Source organism: Danio aesculapii, chromosome 6, assembly GCF_903798145.1.
Source record: "Danio aesculapii chromosome 6, fDanAes4.1, whole genome shotgun sequence".
Classification (NCBI taxonomy): Eukaryota; Metazoa; Chordata; class Actinopteri; order Cypriniformes; family Danionidae; genus Danio; species Danio aesculapii.
Window position 1 is genome coordinate 63074539 of NC_079440.1, and position 24799 is coordinate 63099337.

General features: G+C 43.5%; 3 protein-coding genes and 1 non-coding gene across 10 annotated transcripts in view; 3 read left to right on the plus strand and 1 right to left on the minus strand.

The window, feature by feature from the left end:
* Positions 1–1707: 1707 nt before the first annotated feature.
* trnae-uuc (transfer RNA glutamic acid (anticodon UUC)) lies at positions 1708–1779 on the minus strand. The gene has a single exon. It is a non-coding gene; the product is annotated as a tRNA-Glu (tRNA).
* Positions 1780–1979: 200 nt separating this feature from the next.
* On the plus strand, positions 1980–6992 carry wbp4 (WW domain binding protein 4). 2 transcript variants are annotated; one of them, XM_056459207.1, is made up of 10 exons: positions 1980–2071; positions 2202–2274; positions 2380–2442; positions 3338–3464; positions 3614–3796; positions 4068–4135; positions 4274–4352; positions 4600–4802; positions 5991–6217; positions 6431–6992. In XM_056459207.1, coding segments are annotated over exons 1-10 (1227 nt in total). In that variant the 5' UTR covers positions 1980–2069; the 3' UTR covers positions 6633–6992. The 2 variants fall into 2 exon arrangements, with proteins under 2 accessions (XP_056315182.1, XP_056315183.1); XM_056459208.1 differs by having other exon boundaries at positions 4277–4352.
* Positions 6993–9592: 2600 nt separating this feature from the next.
* On the plus strand, positions 9593–19861 carry fbxl3b (F-box and leucine-rich repeat protein 3b). Its single transcript, XM_056460712.1, has 5 exons — positions 9593–9859; positions 14556–14925; positions 15729–15851; positions 16241–16412; positions 19147–19861. Exons 2-5 carry the CDS (start codon positions 14557–14559, stop codon positions 19785–19787), a joined length of 1305 nt encoding a protein of 434 aa, XP_056316687.1. The 5' UTR covers positions 9593–9859; position 14556; the 3' UTR covers positions 19788–19861.
* A 3126-nt stretch (positions 19862–22987) lies between these two features.
* Positions 22988–24799, plus strand: part of caskb (calcium/calmodulin-dependent serine protein kinase b) — a 71195-nt gene continuing 69383 nt past the window's right edge. For all 6 annotated transcript variants that reach the window (XM_056460716.1, XM_056460717.1, XM_056460719.1 and 3 more), the window contains exon 1: positions 22988–23474. In XM_056460716.1, the coding sequence (XP_056316691.1) occupies positions 23416–23474 (59 nt within the window). In that variant the 5' untranslated portion in view covers positions 22988–23415. The remainder of the gene's footprint in view (positions 23475–24799) is intronic.

The following is a 24799-nucleotide window of genomic DNA, read 5'->3' on the forward strand; positions in this document are numbered from 1 at the left end:
GCTGTGAAACGACCTTTAAAAGGTGCTTCATGCTGGAAACCCCTCCAGTGTGGCTGATCACAGGGCTGTGCAGGTTTGTATTTTGTTTTCTTTTAATAATAAAAACCTTCATTTAAAAACCGCATGACGAGTTTACTTGTGCTGTATTTGACTAATATTTACATTAGTTTGATGATCTGAAACATTAAACTTTCAGAAACATGGAGAAAATAAGAGATCAGTCAGGGGCAAACACTTTTTCACACCACTGTATGTATTTATATATATATCTATATCAATATATATCAATATATATTCCAATAACTACATGTTACTTATCAATATATACACACACACATATATATATATATATATATATAACATATAGGCCTATGTACATATTTAAAATTTCATATGCAAATGGCCATTTCTGCAGTATTTCAGAATATATGTTGCATATATGACACTTTATAAAGAGGAAATCATCAAACCTTCATCATCCTCATCAGGACTGAAACTAAAGATCTGGAGGTGGTGTGTGGGATTGAAGATGGAGGATGAGTTTTTGGGTTTTAACCAAATTTCACACATTTTTAACTATTTACAGGTGCTGAAACACTGCAGTGTGTGTGCGTGTGTGTGTGCGTGCGTGCGTGCGTGCGTGCGTGTGCGTGTGTGTTTATATGATCAATAGATGACGTGAACTCTTTAATCACTGATGCGTATGGACCAATAACTGCACTGATTGTAGACATGTTTAGCTCTTTGGTTCTGTTTATTGGTGATTTCTCCATTCTGCTCTGGAGTCAGGATGTGTTTCAGATGCAGCTCTGTGTTTGTTTATATTCATTCTTCTGCTGATCTATTTACAGGGTGTTTGATGCCTCCTGGAATATTTGTTTCTGACTGATATTTTAATATTGTACTATTGAAATCCAAATAAAGTTTTGTTTGTTTTTATTCTCTCTGTGTGTGTGTGCGTGCGTGCGTGCGTGTGTGTGTGCGTGCGTGCGTGTGTGTTCTAGGAATCTAGACCTCTGATTCAGCTTTACTGAGAGTCTGAGAGAAGTTTCAGAACCGATCTTTTCATTTATTCAGTCAGTCCCATTTATTGGGCTTTTTAGCATCTATAATTTAAGATCAGCTCATGTTTTAATAAGAGTTCAGACGTTTTTACACATCTGAGCAAACTTATTCTGAACTGAAGACTGTGGTGTAGCAGCCAGATAGGATATTACTCTTAAAATAATGCTTATATGTCGATGTTTGTGTAATATTTATCTTCTAAACATAGCTATATAGTTGTAGAACATGTATAAGAGCTATATGTACACATTAACCACATGCCGCTTAGTTTACTCACTCAAAAGAAAAGTTCGGCTGTGTTCTGTTTTGCTGATCATCTGCTGTAATATGAAAATGTTCTGTTTAAATCAAATTTTACATTTGTACTTGTGTAATTATTATGATTATTTAATTATATTATCTTGAAACCAAGAGAAAATTATGAAACGGACAGTTTTATTTATGCGATGACACGTAGTTAATGTAAGCTAGGTGTACTCAATTCAGCTGTTATGTATTAAAATTAAAACAAAACTTTATACATAGCGAGAGAGCATCTAATAATTGATCTGAAATGTTCCGGTTTATAGCAGCTTTCATTTGTACATCTTACACTGTTAATGTTCGGTATGTTTAAGGTCAATAACGTAAATAAAACTTTCCTTCCCATACCGGGAGTCGAACCCGGGCCGCCTGGGTGAAAACCAGGAATCCTAACCGCTAGACCATATGGGAGGACCTATGTAGACGTGCGCCAGATGGCAACTTATACTTCATATGAACATGAATAGACGCTTTTCACAGATTTATTTTTTCAATGCTGTCTGTAATTCACGAACAATCTTTCCTCACAGTCCTGCTTACGAGTTCAGTTTTATTCGGCATTTTCCGATCCTCCTTCAAGTTTTGTCGCGCGCTCAGTGACGTCATTCACAAGCGCCGGCAGTGATCCCTCATCAGTGAGCATGAAGATTTGAGGAGTATTAAAGCGCATTTAGTGGATTTGAGATCGTCAAACCTTCACAATGTGAGTGATTCTGTTTGTGTTGATCATCTCTGGCTCTCGCGCCTCGCCGAAGCGGAATACAGCAGTTTAAATACAGCAGAATACACTGTAATGCCGCGTGTGTGTGTTTGTTTATGTGTGTGTGATGAAGGGCTGATTACTGGAAGTCGCAGCCGAGGAAGTTCTGTCAGTACTGTAAATGCTGGATAGCGGATAATAAACCCGTGAGTGACACACACACACACACACACACACACACACACACACACACACACACACACACACACACACACACTCAGTGCTGGTTCCTCATCAGTGTTTCTCTGCAGAGTGTCGAGTTCCACGAGAGAGGAAAGAACCATAAAGAGAATGTGGCGGCCAAAATACAAGAGGTGAGAGCTCACTATACAGCTCCAGTCTACTGCACACTACGACATAATGCACACTGTAGTGTACACTACTGTATACTGTAAACTACTGCATACTGTAGACTAGTGCATCCTACACAGTGCACACTACGACTAAATGCACACTGTAGAGTACTGTACAGTGTACACTACTGCATACTGTAGATTACTGCATACTGCCTAGTGTACACTACGTTATACTGCACGCTGTAGACTACAGTGCAGTGAACACACTACTGCATACTGTAAACTAATGCATACGATACAGTGCACACTACAACATAATGCACACTGTAGAGTACTGTACAGTGTACAGTACTGCATACTACAGAGCGCACACTTTGACAATGCACACTTTAGAATACTGCACAGTGTACACTACTGCATACTGTAGCCTACTGCATACTGCCCAGTGCACACTACTGTTTATTGTAGTGTTGTGTCCTGCATACTGTAGAATACTGCACAATGCAGACTACGCATCCACTGCATGCGTACTGTAGACTACTGCATACTGTACAATTCACACTGTAGTGTAGTCTACTGTGCACTGTAGTCTACTTCATAGTGCACAATGCAGACTATAGACTACTGTTCACTATAGACTGCAGTATACAGCATATCACACAATGGTGTGCACTGTAGACTACTGCATGCTGCGTAGTGTACACTGTAGTGTAGTGTACTGCAGGTCAGACAGTGGCACACTCCTCCCCCTGCTGGCTGTGTTTAAAGGGGCAGTTCACCTTCACACATACTGGAGATCTTCCAGAACGGCCCACTGCTCAGGGAGGGTCAGGCTGGGTCAGGTCTGCCCGCTGTGCATTATGGGTGTGTGTGTGTGTGCTGATAAGAGTGTGTGTGACGCGCTGCTGTGCAGATTAAGAAGAAGAGTGTGGCGAAGGCCAAGCAGGAGCAGAAGATGTCCAAAGACTTCGCAGCGATGGAGGAAGCGGCTCTGAAGGCGTACGAGGAGGATCTGAAGAGACTCGCCGGACACACCTCAGGTCAGACACACACACACACACACACACACACGCACACACACAGACGGAGACACAAAACTTCCCTCACACACACAAACTTTTTCTCACACACATACTGATGTTCTGCTGTGTGTGTGTGTATGTGTGTGTGTGTGTGTGTGTGTGTGCAGGTGAGAGTGTGTGTTCTGCTAAAGCTCCAGCTGAAGCTCCAGTGAAGAAACAGAAGAAGCTGAAGCCCAGTTCAGTGAAGCCCCGCTCGGACCCCAGCAGCAGCAGCAGCAGCCGGACGCAGGCCTGGGTCAGCGGAACCACAGCCGACGGCCTGCTCTACTACTACAACACACTCACTGCAGGTCAGACACACACACACACACATCTGTGATCTCACTGTGTGTGAGTATGTGTGTGTCTGTGTGTGTGTGTGAGTATGAGTGTGTCTGTATCTGTGTGTGTGTGTGTGTCTGTATCTCTGTGTGTGTTTTATAAGGACATGTGTATGGTCTAGATATAAGAACGTTGAGGTGGTGTATGAGGACATCTGCTGTGTTCTCGTAATTTAAAACTATTCAAATCAAACTGTGTGTGTGTGTGTGTGTGTGTGTGTGTGTGTGTGTGTGTACCTAGAGTCTCAGTGGGAGAAACCAGACGGCTTTGTGGACGAGTGTGTATCATCCACCGCAGGACAAACACAGGTGAAGCTCTGTCTGATGGTGTGTGTGTGTGTGTGTGTGTGTGTGTGTATTCGTGTGTGTATGTGTGTGTGTGTGTGTGTGTGTGTGTGTGTGTGTGTGTGTGTGTGTTTACATGTTTAACCTCGTGTGTACACACAGCAGGAGTCGTCGGGCAGTGCGTGGATGGAGGCTGTGAGTCCTGATGGGTTTACATACTACTACAACACTGAGAGCGGCGGTGAGAAACACTCCTCCTCCTCCTCCTCATCTTCATCATCCTCATAGTTGATCAGTCATGTTCAGCTGTTACTGTACTGTGTGAGTCTCAGTGTCCAGCACAGCGCCTGTGACTGAGAGTCTATAGTTTAATATCAGGGGAAATCTCTTCATCTATGAGCAGTTTTATCAGTGAGCGCATCACCCTGTCTGAGTGTACACATGTACGTCTGCTGGTCTGAGAGAGTCTGATCTCCGTCCTCCTCCAGAGTCCAGCTGGGAGAAGCCAGAGGAGTTGAGTTCAGACGAGGTGTCTCCTCCGGGGGTCGATTCTCCTCGTAAAGAGACGGAGAGCGCAGCGCTGGACGATTCCTGTCCTGCTCAGCCGGAACACACTCCTGAGGAGACAGCAGCAGATAAAGCAGAAGCAGACGACAACACACAGAGCAGCGGCCCCAAGATCAGCTTCAGGGTGAGACACACACACACACACACATATATATATATATATATATATTCATCATTCATTCATTTTCTTTTCGGCTTAGTCCCTTTATTAATCAGGGTTTGCCACAGTGGAATGAACCGCCAACTATTCCAGCATATGTTTTACACAGCGGATGCCCTTCCAGCTGCAACCCAACACTGGGAAACACCCATACACTCTTTCATTCACACTCATACACTATGGCCAGTTTAGTTGATCAGTTCCCCTATAGCACATGTGTTTGGACTGTGGGGGAAACCGGAGCACCCAGAGGAAACCCACACCAACACGGGGAGAACATGCAAACTCCACACAGAAACACCAACTGAACCAGCTGGGACTTGAACTAGCGAACTCCTTAATAATTACGCTACCCACTGCGTCGCAATATATATATATATATATATATATACACAGGGGTGGACAATGAAATTGACAGGCCACAGTAATTCATTAGCCTGGTGTAGGGACTCCTTTAGCGGCCAATACAGCATCAGTTAGACTTGAATGACAGACAGGAGTCCAGCACAGCGGCCAGACAAATTCTGAGCTGCTCTTCTTCAGAAAAGTGTTCAGGTCATTACTGATGCTGCTGGAGGAAAACCTTTCCTGATTCGCTCCTCCAAAACAGCCTAAAGTGCTCAATAATGTTTAGATCTGGGTACTGTGCAGGCCCTTGAGATGTTCAACTTCACTGTCATGTTCATCAGACCGCTCTGTCTCCAGTCCTGCTGTGTGTATCACTGCATTATCATCCTCATACACACCACCGCCTTCAGGATACAATGATTGACCCGTTGGGTCACATGATCCTCCAGGATAGTTGGGTAGTCCTTGGCAGTGACCCAGCAGCTATCTAGCATCAGTATTGGGCCTCGGGAAAGCCATGATATCAAGCCCAAACCATCACTGACCCCCCCATGCTTGACTCTGGGCATCAGCAGTCTGGGTGGGACGCTTCATTGGGGCTTCTCCACACCGTAACTCTCCTGGATGTGGGAAACACAGTGAAGGTGGACTCATCAGAGAACAGTACATGTTCCACATCATCCACAGCACAAGATTATCACTGCTGACACTATTGAAACACACACACACACACACAGACACACACACACACACGCATACAGAGAGACTCAGCCGTGTGTCTGTGTGTGTTTGATCTCTGCACAGAAGAGAAAAGAAGAGCCGACCCAGACCCCAGCAGACGGTGGAGAACAGCAGAGCTCTGATGATGGAGCGAGCGGAGAGCAGAAGCAGGAGGACAGCGGAGTGACGGAGGCTGCGGTGGAGGTGGAGAAAGCTGCAGTGGTGGTGGAGGAGGTGAGGCCGGTGAAGAGAGCCAGAACCACCAATCCATACGGAGCCTGGGAGCAGATCCAGACCCAGCCCGACCCATAGTAAGACCTGCCGTTGTTCTGGCACATAACTAGTCCCACAGCTTCGGTCCCCGACGCCTGAATGAGGCTCATGTCATGGGGGTTATTGAGGGCTATAACTTACCCAAGGCCTCGGGGTGAATTACTGTGTGTGTGTTATTAATTATGTTTGTACTCTGCAATGAGTGTGTGTGTGTGTGTGTGTTATTAACTGTGTGTGTGTGTGTTGTGCAGTGAGAGTGTGGACCTGCAGCTGCCGCAGGTGGAGGTGTGTGTTCAGAGTCCCGCAGCCGCCCCACAGACGTCCCCCCGCAGCTTTAAGGAGCGCAGCATCAGCTCTCTGGGGGCCGACAGCAGCGCCGGCGCCTCCTTCAGGAAGAGGAAGACGGAGAACGGCAAACCCAGGAGCCTGCGGCAGAGGGCCCAGGACGACTAGCGGAACCAACACCGTACTGCCTCAGAATACTCCTGTGAATATCTCCAGGAATTAGACGTGCTTCTAGATGTTACGCTCTGTGTGTGTGTGTGTGTGTGTGTGTGTGTGTGTGTGTGTGTGTGTGTGTGTGTGCGTGTGTGTGTGTGCGTGTGTGTGTGTGCGTGTGTGTGTGTGTGTGCGTGTGCGTGTGCGTGTGCGTGTGTGTGTGTGCGTGTGTGTGTGTGTGTGTGTGTGTGTGTGTGTGTGTGTGTGTCAGGATATTTTCTATCTGGAGAGCCAGTGCCACAGTTTAATGAACACTTCCAGATGAGTTGAGGCTGTGATGGCTCTCCACACTCATTAAACTGATCGATGGCTCCAGTTTGGTCTCTGTATCATCACTCAGCGTCCTCCAGTGTGTTCTGGTCTGCTCTCCTTCCTCATCCTCCCTCATATAGAGTTCATGTTTATGTTTATATCAAATAATTGCGTGTGTGTGAATGATATCTGTGTTTCTGTGCGCGTCTGATAGCCTCCAGCGTCTCCACACCCAGAGCACAGCAAGATACACACATGAAACATTTATTAATGATCACTCAAACAATTCAGGGCTGCATGGTGGCGCAGTGGGCAGCACGTTCACCTCACAGCAAGAAGGTCACTGGTTCGAGTCTCGGCTGGGTCAGTTGGTGTTTCTGTGTGGAGTTTGCATGTTCTCCCCGTGTTGGCGTGGATACCCCCACAGTCCAAACACATGTGCTATAGGGGAACTGATGAACTACATTGGCCGTAGTGTATGAGTGATGGGTGATGGGTTGCAGCTGGAAGGGCATCCACTGTGTAAAACATATGCTGGATAAGTTGGCGGTTCATTCCACTGTGGCGACCCCTGATTAATAAGGCACTAAGCTGAAAAGAAAATGATTGAGTAAAATACAATTACTGTCACACACACACACACACACACACACTAGTACAAAAGTGATTTAGATTCATATGCTAATGTAGCTGGTTTACTCTTCTATCAGCAGCTTTCAGTATTAAACAGGAAAATAAACAGAATGAATGATTAAACACTGTTAAATATGAGATGATTCAGATCAAGCGTTCAGTTCAGTTCCAGTGAGAATGCTGTCTGATATAATCAAGCGTTCACATCACAGGTAGGTTTGATGTAGGAGTTGTTTCTGTTGTTGGGTTAAAACTGAAAATGTTGCCACGGCAATAAGGCTGAAATACTGAATTTACATATATATAGACACATTACATATATACAAATATATAGACACATACAGAATAGATATATTATAATGTATTCTGTAAACGAGAATAGGGATAGTTCGACCAAAAATGAATGTTCTGTCATTGTTTACTCAACTTTAAAACCTTGAACACAAAAGAAGATGTTTTGAAAAATGCTGAATCTTAATTTTTAATATGCAAGTCAATGGTTACAGATTTGCAGCTTTCATCAGAATATCTTCATTAACAGAAGAACGAAGCTCGTATATGTTTGCTGGAAACACTTGAGGGAGAGGTGGGTTATTCTGCCTTTCAAAAACAATAATTTAGGCTAAACATAATCTTGCACAAACTGAATGAGACATGTCAGATATACAGTGAATCAGATATAAAGCCATACAATTACACAAAACAAACAAACAATCAAAAAAGTGTAAAATAAATTAAAAAAGAGCAGCATACAGTGCAGACATCAAACAGAGACTCTGTAAATGCTTAAATAAACCATATTCTTCAAACAAATCCTACATTGTTTATCCCTCTCACACTTAAAGACAATCAATTGAGGAGCTGTTTTCAACATTTTGCATTTGTGAATGAAGAGTTTCAGTGAGTAAATGAGTTTACAGTTTGCAGTTAAGTCATCATCTTTGCTGTCCAAATGTACTGCAAATTTCACAATGTCCAACAAACAGAAGGAATATTGTCCACATCAAACCAGACAGGATTAACCAAATTACAATGAAGAAATGGATGCTCAAGAGTTTCATTATCACTATTGCAGAATTAAATCTCCTTTGCAGGGTAAATATCAGACATTATTTTAAAATGTACTTATTTGTATTTTGGAGGAACAGGAAATGTCAAATATTTGCATCTAATAATTCTAATTAAAAGGTTGGAAAATCTCATTTATTTTAATAGGACCAGGATAGCATTTCTGACACGTTCTAATAACCGTATTTGTACATTTCTTGTCCACCTTCCCTAATTTAATATCCATAATTTTTGGTGTGACAGTGGAATAAACTAGGGTCTATTTTAACATATTATTTAATAGTAAGAGAATACACCTAACTTTCAAATAATCTTTTTGACACAGTTACATTTAAAGATAGTACCAAGCTCACTGCAACTAACAAAACAACCATTCTTATCCAAAATATGCAGCACTGACCTAATACCATTCGCCACCAGTCCTCCAAATAAAGATTTACATTGCATTAATATACAGCGATTGTTCCATAATGACACATTAATAGGACTGAAGTTATGTTTGTGCAGCATTTCCAACACAACAACACCTGCTTATTGACATTGGAAAGATTCAGTGGAACTTTAGATCATTCAGTCACACTGTAAACAAAACTTTATTCCTCCCAGCTTTTTAAAACAGATAAGATGTGATTAAAAGCAATATAAATCCTCATTTGTCTTTATAAATGTTTGCAGCCATTTAAGTTTAAGTACTCCATAATATCACAATCTATAGCCTTTAATCCTCTTAACTATATTCCTTAATTATGTCATGTTTCCTAATATAATGATACGCTTTTCTCCAGATTAAATCATAAATAATTTCATTTATTTCTTTTAACTGTTTGGCTATAATCGATAAGTTGAGGGAGAGTAAACAGTGCGCGCGTTTCCGTTTTGTGTGAACTGCCCCTTTAACACTAGTGATGATGTGCAGCCCTCTAGCGGCCTCACATGCGCACTGCACTCCCTCAACATACCCAGAATGCCTCGCTCTAAACACAACACATCGCCATTTTCCGCGAACGGACGCTTCTCGGCGGAGTAACGTTAACTAGGTCACGAGACTCCCGGAGAAACACTCGTAGCGATCTTCACCGGAGCCACCCGTCCGACCGCGTCGATCCGCCACCGCACAGACCGAAAGCCAATGACCGGATCCGGTTACGCCGCTCGGATGAAGAGTTCCAGCGCGGGCCCGGGCTGAAGAGACGACCCTCGGAGATCCAGACGAGCAGCGACACACACAGGTACACACACACACACTGATATAAACACCTGGAGTTGAACACCTCACTGCAGATGAGGATTCTGCTTTATTCAGCCATCTGTCGCGTTTTTCTCGCTGATTGATTTTCTGCAGATGTTTAGCGGAATGTTCAAGTTGCTCTGACGCTGTTAGCGCCACGTGACTGTAGCGTTTTATCTGCATGTAATGTGTTGTTATTGTTAGTTCAGTCTCTGTCCTGTCTTGAGCAGGTGTATGGAACACCTGTAGGACACACTCCCCCCTCTCCACACGCACCACACACTTTACTATGGAGCCAGATATATTATATAATTATACACCATCACAGCAGCACAGTTTACACTAATGTTACAGTATTTATTACAGTATACTACAGTGTTCTGCAGCATTCATTAATAAAGGGTCAGAACTTCACTCTGGGGTTCAAAAACATCTTATAAACAGTGTTGTGTGGATATCCTCCAGACATCAGCAAATAACAGATGAAAGAAGCGTGTCGCATAGGCTACATTATTATTATTATTATTTATTTTTATAAAGGGATCAGGTGCTCCACAGTAGTTACCAAGTAGTTTTATCACAAGTGTTGTGTTTCTCTTGTGTTCTGTCGATGAACTTACCATCATTTCACTGCAGCGATTACATGGCAGCGGACATTATTAATATTCTCCTGGATGTTGTATAAGTGTGCTGGTGTGTGTATCTGACTTTATATAACACATGAACACATTTATACACATCGCTAGGCCTGTATATAATCTTTATTAGCGCTGTTAAACACATGATCGCGTTCAAAAATAGTTTGTATTATGGGATGTTAACTGTGTTCAGGGTATACTGCAGTTTGGACCAGTCAAGGTTTTAAAGGGTTTTAAGGTTTTAAAAGCGCCAACATGTTCTGTAAAACCGTTCCTAAGTTATGTGCAGGTTTTTTTAGGACAACAGTATCGCCAGCAGAACTAAATATCCAGAGATGCTGTTTTAAATGATAAAGAAATCAGTGTTTAAATCTAATGACGACAGCAGCCTGACATGTTTACTGCTCCAAAATATGGTAAATGTTTCTCACAGTATAATATATTGTGTTCAAAGGGGGAATAAGGGTGTAGTTTTTTCAGGGTCTCCACGGGGTCTTAAAATATCTTACATTTATAAAAACTAAATATAAGGCTTTTAGAAAATCCTCTGAAATATGCTGTTGTGGATCTTAAACTGGTCATCATTTTAGCTAATTGTCCATGTTAAGCTGTAGCCAATCAGAACAACCAACAAATCCATCAACAAACAAACAACATTAAACAACATTAACTTTTATGAAGTATTCAGCGGTCTGGTTTAATTCTCTTCATTACTATAACAGTTGTTCTCCAGGTTTTTATGCATGTTGTGCATAAATGTTGTTTATTCCAGCTTTTAAAACTTCGAGATGTTCTGATCGTCTTTAATTTGGTTTAATCTACATTACATTTGTGAGAAATGTTCTGTTTTAGTTTGATCTTCTGAAGACTTTTAGATTAGTGTCTCATTGTGAGTGTCGGTCAAATAAACAACACCAATAAAGCACTGTTATTTATTTATTTATGAAGCATTTTCTAGAAGTGTAAGGTGTAGTTGCCCTGAAAGTAAATATTAACCTTGATTTAGAGAATTCAGAAAATATTTTACTGAACATTAGCAAACGAAGTGACATCTTAAATCATTTAATTTATTTTATACATGAGTTTTGTTTATTATAGCTTATAAACCTGTCTTTTTGTAAAGAAAGGTTGTGCTAATAACGTGTATGTAGATAATTATATATTGCTTGTTTTGACACATTATTAAAAAAGAAATAACTGGATTTTAATTTGGCGAGTAAAAAAATCTCCTGGTTATTACAGGAAATGGTTAGCGTTCTGAAACCTCATTGATAATGGTCTTACAAAGTCTTAAATCTGACATGATGAAACCTGCAGGAACTGTGTTTTACCCAGACATTTAAAGAGAAGATATTGTAGAGCCGTGATCACCATACCGTCAAACCATCAAACCGTCAAACCGTGATATGTTTATCCAAGGTTATCGTATCGTCAGAATCTTATACCGGTTTGATGAATTGAATAAATGTTGATTACACGTCACCTTTTCCTCCCTTTTTCAGCCAGTTTTGTGAACGTTCGCCCCTGTATCTCCCCTAAAGCTGTTCTGCATTTCTTATTTTGGCCCATTTAAACAATTATAAACAATCTAAAACACAAAGATTCTGATGTTCTGATAGCGATTCCTATGTAGAACCACTTCCTGCCCTTCATCTGAGTCTCATCATCAGTGACGTCATGTGAAAACAGCCCATACACACACTGTGTTGTTGTGAATTGTGTTTGTGTATTTATATGTGTGTTGTGAATGTATGAACTGTGTGTTGTAGATGTGAATTGTGCTGTGCATGTGTGTGTTTGATTTATCAGCACTCTGTTAATAAACTCTGTGTACTAGGAGGAGTCCACAGCAGAAGATAAACAGAGATTTGGCATAAGAGTTATCTATAATGCAGCTCTCTGATGATGATGATGATGATGATGATGATGAAGTCCTCACTGAACATCTTTATAATGAGTAAAGGTCAATTAATCTAATAGGCTGCGTCCCATATCATCTAGTAATCGAGTATGTACTACATTTGAACTAGTTCACTACACGACTGTTAGAGTAGTGTGTGCTGTATAGTATGAATGCAGTTCAGATGTACTTCATCCGTCATTATCATGTGACCTTCCCGCCTCAGTTGCGTTGGTTCACTCCCATTCATGAATTCTCTCGCGGTGCATTATGGGATAGCGTAGTGTCCATCAGATGCGCACTATATAATCTCGCTGGTAGTAGTAGGTCATCTAGATACATCTCGTATACTGTTTGACAATACATACTGCTCTGCTGCTGTTTTAGTGTACTGTATAGTATGGAAGGATGTGATTTGTGATTTGGGACGCAGCCATAGCTTCAGTTGGTAAGCCAGTCGTTACTGTTCCTCCAGAAGCTGTTAATGAGGCTAACTTTGGGTTTGATGGACTCTTGTGTTCTGCTGAATGGATTCAGGTGGGTTTGTGTTGACCTTATTCTGCGATGGAAACAGATTCTGATTGATTTAGAGCTTCAGATTCAGTCGTTTACATGAGAACGACTATTCTTAATTAACAATAATTAATGATCAAACTTTACTCTACAAACTAGTGTGTTCAAGACTAGACATAAACACTAGAATAATAACATAGGAGAATATCAGGTAACATCAGCACCAGCTGTTTAATGTCTATACATCAGGGGAAGTGAATGAGAGCTGACGTCTGGAGCCATCCGCTCGAGAGAGAGAGAGAGTGTGTGTGTGTGTGTGTGTGAATAAGGTGAACAGGAGGGATGTTACTGTGGATCATGCAGCAGGTGGATGCAGATTTCTCTCTTATTAATATCATTATCTGTAGACTGTTTCTCAGGCTTGACTCATAAAGGGTGTGTTCACATGTCATTTGTGTAGCCGGTGTGTGAGTGTGTGTGAATGTTGCTGTTAGTCATCATGTTTTGTTTGATGAATGAGCTCTACTGTAATAGCACACAACTAAACTGGAAAAACTGGGACTGAAAAAGTGTGTGTGCGTGTGTGTGCGTGTGTGTGTGTGTGTGTGTGTGTGTGTGCGTGTGTGTGTAACTGATGCTAAACACTGAACTCAGATTTAGGGATGGGTGATATGGACTTGTATGTATTAGGGTTGGGCGATGTCGGCCAATATGGCGTTGTAGGATGTCTACTATGAAACATGGCGATGGACGATGTTATCATCATCATTGGGTGGCGGCGAATTAATGATTTATGAATAATTAATTAATTCATAGCTAATTAATTATTTGTAGCCTGCCCTTTCAACTAGCTGACCTGCATGGTCTTAGTTTTACCCATAACCAGATCATAAATAAATGAGGATAAGTTACACACAGATGACCACCTGTCCGTCACTGTTCCTGCAGGACTCTGGCATGAGTAGGCAGAGTGATCTGTGTCAGTATAATGGCGTCCACATACTTGCTTGGTAAAAAAGCTGCACAACCAACAGGAACCAACCAACAGTATCTGAGGTTTAGCTAACATGACTGAGTACAAGCGAAAGACTGAAGCGGTGTACTGACGCTGTAACACGTTACCTGATAGATTCAGAAGACTGAAGAGTCGTCAGATAGAGACAAGATTAATTAAACATCACGTTTAACAACTACAGTGAGACGCCGTCCAGCCGGACATGCTTGATAAGCTGCCCAACGTGCACCGCTCTCTGGGGTTTAGTGCTCAAAGCACCGCTGACTGCTGGAGCTCAGACATGCACATATGCTGCAGCGTGTGTGTGTGTGTGTGTGTGTGTGTGTGTGTGTGTGTGTGTGTGTGGTCATGTGAATGATGAAACACTCTTAATTAATGAAAGAGGAATGCAACAATGCAGCAGCTTTAGAAAGCTGTTTGGTTATCTTGAGCGTATACTCTACAACAGTGTAAAAGGATGGTAATATTGGTAATGAAGCACACAGACGGTTCTGAAATATATTTGGGCGGCCGTTAATATACCCGGGGGCCAACCCAAGCAAAGTCTGTGTGGGAACTGATGAAGCTGCAGTGTGATTGTTGTCTTCTGTGATGTTGATCAGTGTGCTGAATCTGAGCCGTGTTCCTCCAGAATGAAGCGCGGTCAGCAGCGTGTGGATGAAGCCGAGCCTGGCGGTGGCCCCGGGGCCCCTGAGCTCTGCAAGCGGCTGCGCTGTGAGGACTGTGAGGACTCTGAGGACGGAGACGGGCCTGTGGACTGGGGTCAACTGCCCCAGGAGATCCTGCTGCAGATCCTGCAGTACCTGCCGCTGCTGGACCGGGCGATCGCCTCGCAGGTGTGCCGCCGCTGGAACCAGGCCTTCCACATGCCGGAGCTCTGGAGGTGCTTCGAGTTTGAGCTCAACCAGCCGGCCAGCTCTTACCTGCAGGCCACACACCCCGAGCTGATCAAGCAGATCATCAAACGCCACGCCAACCACCTGCAGTACGTCAGCTTCAAGGTGAGAGCACACACACACTCACAGGCACACACACACACACACACACACACACACACACACACACGCGCACACACACACACACACACACACACACACACACACACCAAGGTTATTATTCATTTATTTTCTTTTCGGCTTAGTCCCTTTATTAATCAGGGGTCGCCACAGTGGAATGAACCGCCAACTTATCCAGCATATGTTTTACACAGCGGATGCCCTTCCAGCTGCAACCCATCTCTGGGAAACATCCACACACACTCATTCATTACGGACAATTTAGCCTACCCAATTCCCCTATAGTGCATGTGTTTGGACTGTGGGGGAAACCGGAGCACCCGGAGGAAACTCACACCAACACGGAGAGAACATGCAAACTCCACACAGAAACACCAACTGACCCAGCTGAGACTCGAACCAACGACCTTCTTGCTGTGAGGTGAATGTGCTACCCACTGCGCCACCGCGTCGCCTGGTTGAGTTCTTATTAGAATGTAGAAATGATTAGAATCATTATGTAGAAAATGTAGAAAAAAAAAGAAAACTAATAAAAACTAAACTAAACTGAGCAATTTCAAAATATAAAGACTAGAAAATCTGCCTGAAACTCATTAAAACTGCCTTCAAACTGAGCCAAAACTACATAAAAACTAATGAAAAATCTAAAACTATTATAACCTTGACTCTCACACACACATATTGAGCTTACACAACTTACGCTCACTCTTGTGCACTCGTGTGTGTGTGTGTGTGTGCATGTGTGTGTGTGTGTGTGTGTGCGTGCGTGCGTGTGTGTGTGTGTTCAGGTGGACAGCAGCACTGAGTCTGCAGAGGCAGCGTGTGATATTCTCTCTCAGCTGGTCAACTGCTCTCTGAAGACTCTGGGACTCATCTCCACCGCACGACCCTCCTTCATGGAGCTGCCCAAAGTACGATACACACACACACACACACACACACACACACAATTATCTATCTTATAATTACATATTATCATAATATATTCAAAGCTAAGGCATGGTCTGTTGTTAAGTGATTACAGCCGTTGACAGAATGAACTTCAGTGGGATTCTGAAGGGTCAGTTCACACAAAACTGAAAGTGGAGTATTTATTGACTCTCCCTTAAGTGTTTCCAAACCTCTGAGTTTCTTTCTTCTGTGGAATAATAAAGAAGATATTTCAAAGAATGCTGAAAACCTGTAACCATTGACGTCCACAGTATTTGTGTTTCCTACAGTGGAAGCTGTATGAGGAGTGCTGGATCTGTGTTTAGTGTCATTCCTGTGATGGCTGATATTAATGTGCTGTTGTGTTCAGTCTCACTTCATCTCTGCGCTGACGGTGGTGTTCGTCAACTCCAAATCTCTGTCCTCGCTGAAGATCGACGACACGCCGGTGGACGACCCCTCGCTGAAGGTGCTGGTGGCCAATAACAGCGACACACTGAAGCTGCTGAAGATGAGCAGCTGTCCACACGTGTCTCCCGCAGGTACCTACTGTTAATCATCTGCTCGAAATATCTGAACATTTACTACTGAAGGCAAAATGATTCATTATTATCAGAAGTATTCCTCAGTGATGTTGAACAGAGCGAGCACATCTGCACAGGATTTCCTCCAGTGTTTAGTCTCTGGAGAAAGTTTGGCTGGAATAAAAGCAGTTGTCCAACAACTCGCCTGATGAAGCGAGTGAAGCCTTTAAATGTCACTGAAAGCTGAATACTCGTGTCTGGAAGAATATCTAGTCTAATATTAAGTGCAGTCATCATCAGAAATCATTTATTAAAGCTCGGCCTGTCACAATCATCTATATACCGACTTATCCTGCAATACTTGCAGATGACCCCAGTCATTTTTGCGATTGCAATTAAAATACGCTAATAACATTGAAGCTATTTTACAAAGACATTTACGGTCTCCCTCACCGGTGTCAACGTTTATAATTGGACATTTACCTAATAGGACATTTAATAGTGTATGTTAGAGCCAGTTATGCATAATTTATATGAGATTAATTTAGTTTAAAAGGTTAAAACATGGTGAAAATAGATATTGAAATATATTAGGAATTCATAGTGATTGTATTATCTAAATTATGCAGAATTTAATTATTTATACAATTTAAAAACTTTTACTTTGGTATTTTTAGCTCATATATATATATATATTAGTTAATACGTCATGAGGTCTTTATTTACAGAGTTTTTTGACTGTGTTATACTAAGTCTATTGTACCAATGTATTTTTGTTTGCATTTCTTCAGTAAACCTTTTTAAAGGAAGATTCGGTCTTACTCGTGTTTTTTCAAATACTGGTTGTGGGAATAGAAGCTGCAATAGGTGGTACATGAGGATGTGCATGAAAGGTGTGCCACTACAGTGAATATAACAGAACACTGAACTTTTTAACATCAAATTATAGAATCTAAATCACCTTAAGAATGAGAAGCGTTATGGCTATTTGCATTATTATGTTGTTATACAATAATTATATAATCAGTGACATTAATTATCTCAAAATAACACTAATATAGCTTCTTACAACAATTTCAACCAAATATCACACCCCAAAAACGACTTATCGTGACAGGCCTAATTAAAACTATTGTTTACGAATGTTAGAGGTGCTGTATGTGTGTGTTTGACATCATAAAAACAGCATCATATGTGTGCAGATATTCAGAAACATGCTCAGTGAACATTCATGATTATCTGAGAAACAATGCTGGAGTCAGATATTCTGCTGTGATCATGTGTGTTACGTGTCAGAGCGTCTGTCTGTGTTTTGGTCATTTAACCCAGTGTTTCCCAACCCTGTTCCTGAAGGCACACCAACAGTACACATTTTCAACCTCTCCCTAATCAAACACACCTGAATCAACTCATCTGAACATAAGAAGAGTCCAAAATGGGTCAGATAATGGAGACATCCAAAATATGTGCTGTTAGTGTGCCTCCAGGAACAGGGTTGGGAAACACTGATTTAACCCACCCAATACCAGTTTAGCCAATTATATTTCAGCACCCCGGGTTGCCAGATGGTGGAAAACAGCGTATTTCATTCAGTCAGGAAGACTCTTTAAGCATGCGTCTGTGACTGAAATGCGCCCTCCGGTGGACAGTAGCAGACTCTGAAATGAGACGCAGATTCAGGGTTCCACATGAGGTTATTAATGAGCAAATAATATAAATATTAGAGTGTAAACATTAGGTGAGCAGGTCTCATTGTAACCGCGTGTCCTAACAACACGCTACATGATGAGATACACAGTGATGAGCATTAGGGCTGTTTACACCAGATGAAACACCACAGAAGTGTAAATCCAGCCATTCAGAAGCACAGAATAGTGCACTCACTGCACTCCAGCACAACGCTCAGCTTTATAATCTAATGAACACATATTAAAGCTCTTGAACATGATGAACTGTAGATGCTGAATCACTGATGTGTGTTGCTTTGCTCTGAGTCTCAGTTCTAGAGTTCAGTTTCAGACGCTTTATTGTATTCTCCAGATCTGAGCTGAACTCTCTGCTGCTGCTTTCAGTAAATGGTGATAAACATCATGTCAAACATCATTCAGACTCACATTATGAGCATTTAACACTGAATAAAGCACATGAGCTGCAGCTGAGCTGATCAGTTTTCTGCTGTTCATCTGTCAGAAATTGAAGCCGTTTCTAATATTTTCATTCGAGGTGTTGGTTAGGATGAAAACTCCGTTTAATATGGAGAATATTCCTCTATCGGGTGCTGCTGCTTTTATATATTAAACACTATTCTAATCACTCGCTCCTGTCCACAATCTGGCAACCTGCGCTTGCGTTTGTTTTGATCCAGGAGTGAAATATCTAGTTCAACCACTGGGTGTCAAACCTACACACTGCACCTTTAATTAAACAATAAAACAGCCTGGTCTCTGCCAAACAGCTCTTCTGAGATATTTCTAAAAGAGTTAAAGATGTGTTGACTTCAGCTGTACAGCCACAATGAACAGTAATATTAATATTACAGTAATAGTAATATGGTTTAATCCACAATAATGCTCAGATCTACTCCTGCAACACACTGAAGTGTGTGTAAACAGCAGGATTCAGCAGAGAAATGACCAAACATCACCATATAGACGCTTCACTAACATGACGAGTCTGCAGACGTTTCTAAAAGCAGCTTAAGGACACCGCATTCCTAACAGGTGTGTGTGTGTGTGTGTGTGTGTGTGTGCAGGTATCCTGTGTGTGGCGGATCAGTGTCACGGTCTGCGTGAGTTAGCGCTCAACTATCACCTGCTGAGCGATGATCTTCTGCTAGCGCTGTCGTCGGAGCGTCACGTTCACCTGGAGCACCTGCGCATCGATGTGGTGAGCGAGAACCCGGGCCAGCACTTCCACTCCATCAAGAAGAGCAGCTGGGACGCCATGGTGCGCCACTCGCCCAAGTTCAACCTGGTGATGTACTTCTTCCTGTACGAGGACGAGTTTGGGCCCTTCTTCCAGCACGAGGTGCCGGTGACGCACCTGTACTTCGGCCGCTCCGTCAGTAAGGAGGTGCTGGGGCGCGTGGGGCTGACGTGCCCGCGGCTGGTGGAGCTGGTGGTGTGCGCTAACGGGCTGCGGCCGCTGGATGAGGAGCTGATCCGGATGGCGGAGCGCTGTCGTCAGCTGTCGGCCGTGGGGCTGGGCGAGTGCGAGGTGTCCTGCAGCGCCTTCGTGGAGTTCGTGAAGATGTGCGGCGGCCGGCTCTCGCAGCTCTCCATCATGGAGGAGGTGCTGGTGCCCGACAGCAGGTACGGCCTGGACGACATACACTGGGAGGTGTCCAAACACCTGGGCCGGGTCTGGTTCCCTGATATGATGCCCACCTGGTAGACCCACGGTCTGGAGCTTCAGCAGCCAGCACACACTGAAGGAACTGTGTGTGTGTGTGTGTGCGCGTGCGTGCGTGAGTGCATGTGTATGAATGTGTGTCTATGCATCTGTGTGCGTGCTTGAGTGTATGTGTGTGTGTGCGCTACGTCTGCATGTATGAGTGTGTGTGTGCTGTGTGTTGGCTCTGGATCTGCTCTGAGGCCCGTCTCCTGATCATCTTCAGCACGTTTATCAGTGAAGTTCTGATCTTCTGTCTGCGGTTCTTCATTCTGGATGTGTGTGAGGATGAGGATGGAGACGCTTCTTCTGAATGGAGCGTCCGGCGTGCTGCATTTGTGTGTGTGGACACACATATGGACAGACGCGTGCGCAGGCGGGCTCTGTTCAGATCATTTCCTCCTGCACTTTATAGAGCTGTATTTGAGAGATGTATGTATGAGACAGTGTGGATGTTCCTCCTGATGATCGCTCTGTCTTGTGTTGGTGATTAGGCTGTGAGCTCCTCATGTTGATCTGTCAGTGTGAGGAGCTGTCGATGTCCTGACAGTGTAACAGGGCTCTACATGGTTCTGTTGTTGTTTTGGAATAAATCTGCTGATGTCTCTACAGGTTCTGCTTCACACTCATGCTTTAATGGAGACCCAGGGCTGACGGCTGGGGAGAGTTTTATCCTGCTAGGGCCTGAGTGTCCTCATACGTGATCAGCACACTGGAGCTCTTCAGTGGCTGTTTAAGATACTGTAATGTTTTATATTCTGTTCCAGACATGCAGTGTGATCCTGCAACTGTTCTGCAGCATATCACATGTCCCAAACTCTATTTTTAACAGTCCAGAATGGGGGAAACGTGTTGTTTTTACTCTCTGATAGTCAAAGCAAGTTAAAAAAAAATCTGTGTTATTAATGCATCTAAAACCTTGAGGAAAAAGTGTTTTATTTAAATTGGGACCACGAGTCCACATATACGGACAGCATTTATCTCTAAAAGTACATCATCTCAAAGGATGATGCTTACAGTTTTATTCTAATTAGGTTCTAATAAGCCCAAATAGCAAAGAGAAATAGAAAATGCATATTAAAAAACACCTTGAGAGGTTAATGTTTACACACACACACACACACACACACACACACACACACACACACACTCACTAGACTGCCCGATGGGCCAGTGTGTGAGACGCTTGGGACAGTAGACGGATCATTGCTGGCCTGTTTGGGGACACCTTTTGTTAAATAATTCTGAACTGCAGTAAAACACCTTCACATTTTCTGCTCTATTTCTTTTGTTTGCAGAGTTTTGCTCATTATACATTAATTAACATCTATTTAAATATTATTTATAATCATTCATTCATTTTCTTTTCAGCTTACTCCCTTTATTAATCAGGGGTCACCACAGCGGAATGAACCGCCAACTATTCCAGCATATGTTTTACACAGCGGATGCCCTTCCAGCTGCAACCCATCACTGGAAAACACCCATACACACTCATTCACACACACACACACTCATACACTACGGCCAGTTTAGTTGATCAGTTCCCCTATAGCGCACGAAACACACACCAACACGGGAGAACATGCAAACTCCAACTGACCCAGCTGGGACTCGAACCAGCGACCTTCTTGCTGTGAGGCAATCATGCTACACTGATCAGACCAGCAGAACAAAATCCTTAGTGTTGAACCCTGCACACACTGTTAATTCACTAAAGATGAGTGTTTCATCATCTGCTCTTTCCTTTTGTAAGCGTGTGTGTAAGAGTGTGTAACATCTTCACATTAAAATGAAACTCAGAGTTTCCAGACAGAACATCATCATCAAACAGAGCAGAGATGAAGAGCGACCGAACCATCAGCTGCAGATCCACATCATGATGACCACGTGTGTTTATCAGTCTAGTGTGTGTGTGTGTGTGTGTGTGTGAGAGTACTGTATGTGTTTGAGTGTGTGAGACTGTCTGTGTTTTTCTGTGTGTGTGTGTGTGTGTGTATGAGATGGTGTGTGTGTATTTAAAAGGGGTTCAGTTTGTGTATGTCAGAGTGTCTCTGTGTTAGGCATGGGATGATAACTGTTCAGGGTATACCCCGGTTTGGAAAAGGTTTTAAAACCACCAAAGTTTTCTGTAATACCGTTCCTAAAGTATGTGTATGATTTTTAGTTATGTTTTGTTTTAATATTTTTAGGACAGCAGGATCTCCAGCAGAAGAATATTCACAGATGTCCATTTAAATAGTAAAGAAATCTAATGAAGACAGCAGAAGTCAGTGATTGATTAGAGTTATCTAGCCGGACATGTTTACTGCTCCACAATATCAGAAATGTCTCTCTAAATAAAATATATTGTGTTTAAAGAGGAAACAGTTTGAGCTTTTTTACCCAGACATTTAAAAAGAGCTTATTGTAGAGCAGTGAGCACAATACTGTCACACCGGGATACTTTTACACAAGGTTATCACACCGTCAGAATCTTATACCGGCACATGCCGAGTGTATATAAGACAGGTGTGGGTGTGTGAGAGTTTGTGTGTATCTGTCTGTGACTGAGACCGTGTGTGTGTGTGTGATTAAGAGCAGCAGCTCAAAGCAAACACACAGCTACAGTCTATTTGATGTGTTTTCAGACACTAATGATAAGACTCGTGTGTGTGTGTGTGAATATGAACACAGATGAAGGATATTGAACGTGTGTGTATCAGCGGCTCTGTGGTCGGTGTTTTAACACACACATTTGTTTATTTTAGCGGATATACCGACAGCCTGGCCGTTTTCTATCGAGTGTGTGTTTTGATGAGCTCCTGGATATTCCTGAGCTGATCTGTGAGGGTGAATCTTCATTGATCAGCTCGTCTCTGTCAGTCTGCCGTGCTCTCGGTGTTTCGCCCTCCTGCAGCATTTATTCAGCAAGAAAACACACGGATCCGTGAAATGCAGGAGCTCTGACGTCATCGGACGGTCAACCAGCACGCAGAGCGACGCGCGCCGCCATTGGCCGCCGAGCGAGAGAACGGCTTTTCTCTGCGCAGATTAGGAAACCGAGCGCCGTGAGCTCGAAGGCGCGCCCTTCCAGCGACATCTTGGCTCAAAGCGCGCGATGAGCGTGAGCGGAAACATCCGGGGCTCCGCGCGCACCTCGGCGGCCATTGCGGCTCTCCGTCCCGCAGCTTCATAACCTTGAGAGGGCGGAGCGAGCGGCGCTGAACCGGAGCAGGAGGAGAAACACTGAGGCAACGGAGAGCTGCAGAAAACCGTTAGTCGGGCAGCGCCGCTTTCTATCACCGAGCCGCTGGAACGGAGGATCAGGGCGTGAACCGAGGCGTCTAACGGACAGTCATGCGCGCCGTCCGAGCGGAACCGGAGCCGCAGCAGCTCTGAGCGCGTTTTCTTCAGGATCCTGCGAGGCGCATCAGCGCGTTTTTCCCGCGGCCGCTCGCGTCACTTTGACATTAATATCAGAAACCGGAGATCTGATTCCCCATCACCAACCGACCGACCTACCGACCGCCGCGGAAACGGACATCTCCGGTGGTCGTCGACGGGAATCCGGGGATTTGCGGGTGTCGCGGGGCGGAGGGCGAAAAGCATCGGATTGTGAGGGAATCTTCGGCTCTCCGGTAACGGGAGTATGGCTGACGACGACGTGCTGTTCGAGGATGTGTACGAGCTCTGCGAGGTGATCGGGAAGTGAGTAATCGATGAGGATGATCAATCATTCCTGCTCTGCCGCTTCACTCTTTGTCTCGCGTCTGTTTGACGTTTTATTGCGTGGAGCTTCAGCTGACCGTGTGTGTGTGTGTGTGTGTGTGTGTGTGTGCGTGTGTGTGATATTCATTGATCAGTAACTCCTCATCTGATCATCAGTACTCGGCTCGTAAACCTGATTATGTCCTGATCATCTTCACTGCCCAGCGCGGGTGAGCCTCCATCATGACAGCGGCTCTGGAGGAGGGATGAGCGCTGGGCCTGCGTGTGTGTGTGAGAGAGCGTGTGTATCTGTGTGTATGAGACAGTGTGTGTACGATATTGTGTGTGTGTGTGTTATTGAGTTCTGTCTTTGCTTCAGACAGTGATTTTGCTCAGTTTGGATTTCAGCTCATTCATTTAGTCTTTTATTCCATTCAGATGAATGAACATGTGCTGATGAATGACTGCAACACACACACACACACACACACACACACACACACACACACACACACACACACACACGCACACACACACACAGTCCTGTAGAAGAGAGGCTTTAGTCTTCTTTAACAGTGGATCTTCTTCTGCAGGTGTGTGTGTGTGTGTGTGTGTGTGTGTATCTGGGTCAGTGTTTACTGTATAATTGACCCTCGCTGCTGTCTGTCAGTGTTGAATGGACACTTCACAACACTCATATTTACACACTTGAGTGTTTTGTGTCTCAGGTTTTCAGCACTGGGTTTGGGTGTGTGTGTGTGTGTGTGTGTGTGTGTGTTGGTCATCTCTGTTGTCTGTTGGTTTGTGTTGATTAAAGTTGACTGAAGTTGTTGATAATAAGAGTCTTCTAGCTCATCTGAGCAGCTCCAGCATTACTGATGTGACATTAACAGTACTAACTTGAACATTCACTGAGTGTGTGTGTGTGTGTGTGTGTGTGTGTGTGTGTGTGTTAACACTACAGTACATTGAAACTGTGCGATTAATGGAAAAGTAATGGTAATTGACGTTCAGAACCTATAATCGATCACGTTTCTCCAGGTCAGTTGTTCAGTGAGCTTCCCTGGTGTGTGTGTGTGTGTGTGTGGATTATCTTACTATCTTATTCTGACATGATGAAGTGTGCCACACTCCTGCTTATGAGTGAAGGTCCCGGCTGCAGTACCAGTCATAAAGCCCGCCTCCTCCATGTTAATGAAGGAGCCCAAATAAAAGCATGAATCAGACCTCCAGTAAAATGTGCTGAAAGATGGTTCTGGTCAGCTGATGGAGCTGCAGATCTTCATCTCTGGAAACTCTGTGTTTTAGCCAGCACTGTAATGCTG

What these genes read in the sequence shown, in the direction of transcription:
- wbp4 (XM_056459207.1), top strand. An exon ending in CTACAACACACTCACTGCAG is followed by an intron (nt 3,797 to 4,067) that starts GTCAGACACACA and finishes GTGTGTACCTAG; the next exon opens with AGTCTCAGTGGGAGAAACCA. An exon ending in GCCCCAAGATCAGCTTCAGG is followed by an intron (nt 4,803 to 5,990) that starts GTGAGACACACA and finishes ATCTCTGCACAG; the next exon opens with AAGAGAAAAGAAGAGCCGAC.
- fbxl3b (XM_056460712.1), top strand. Translation starts at nt 14,557, where the DNA reads ATGAAGCGCGGTCAGCAGCGTGTGGATGAAGCCGAGCCTGGCGGTGGC. An exon ending in TGCAGTACGTCAGCTTCAAG is followed by an intron (nt 14,926 to 15,728) that starts GTGAGAGCACAC and finishes GTGTGTGTTCAG; the next exon opens with GTGGACAGCAGCACTGAGTC. An exon ending in CCTTCATGGAGCTGCCCAAA is followed by an intron (nt 15,852 to 16,240) that starts GTACGATACACA and finishes TGTTGTGTTCAG; the next exon opens with TCTCACTTCATCTCTGCGCT.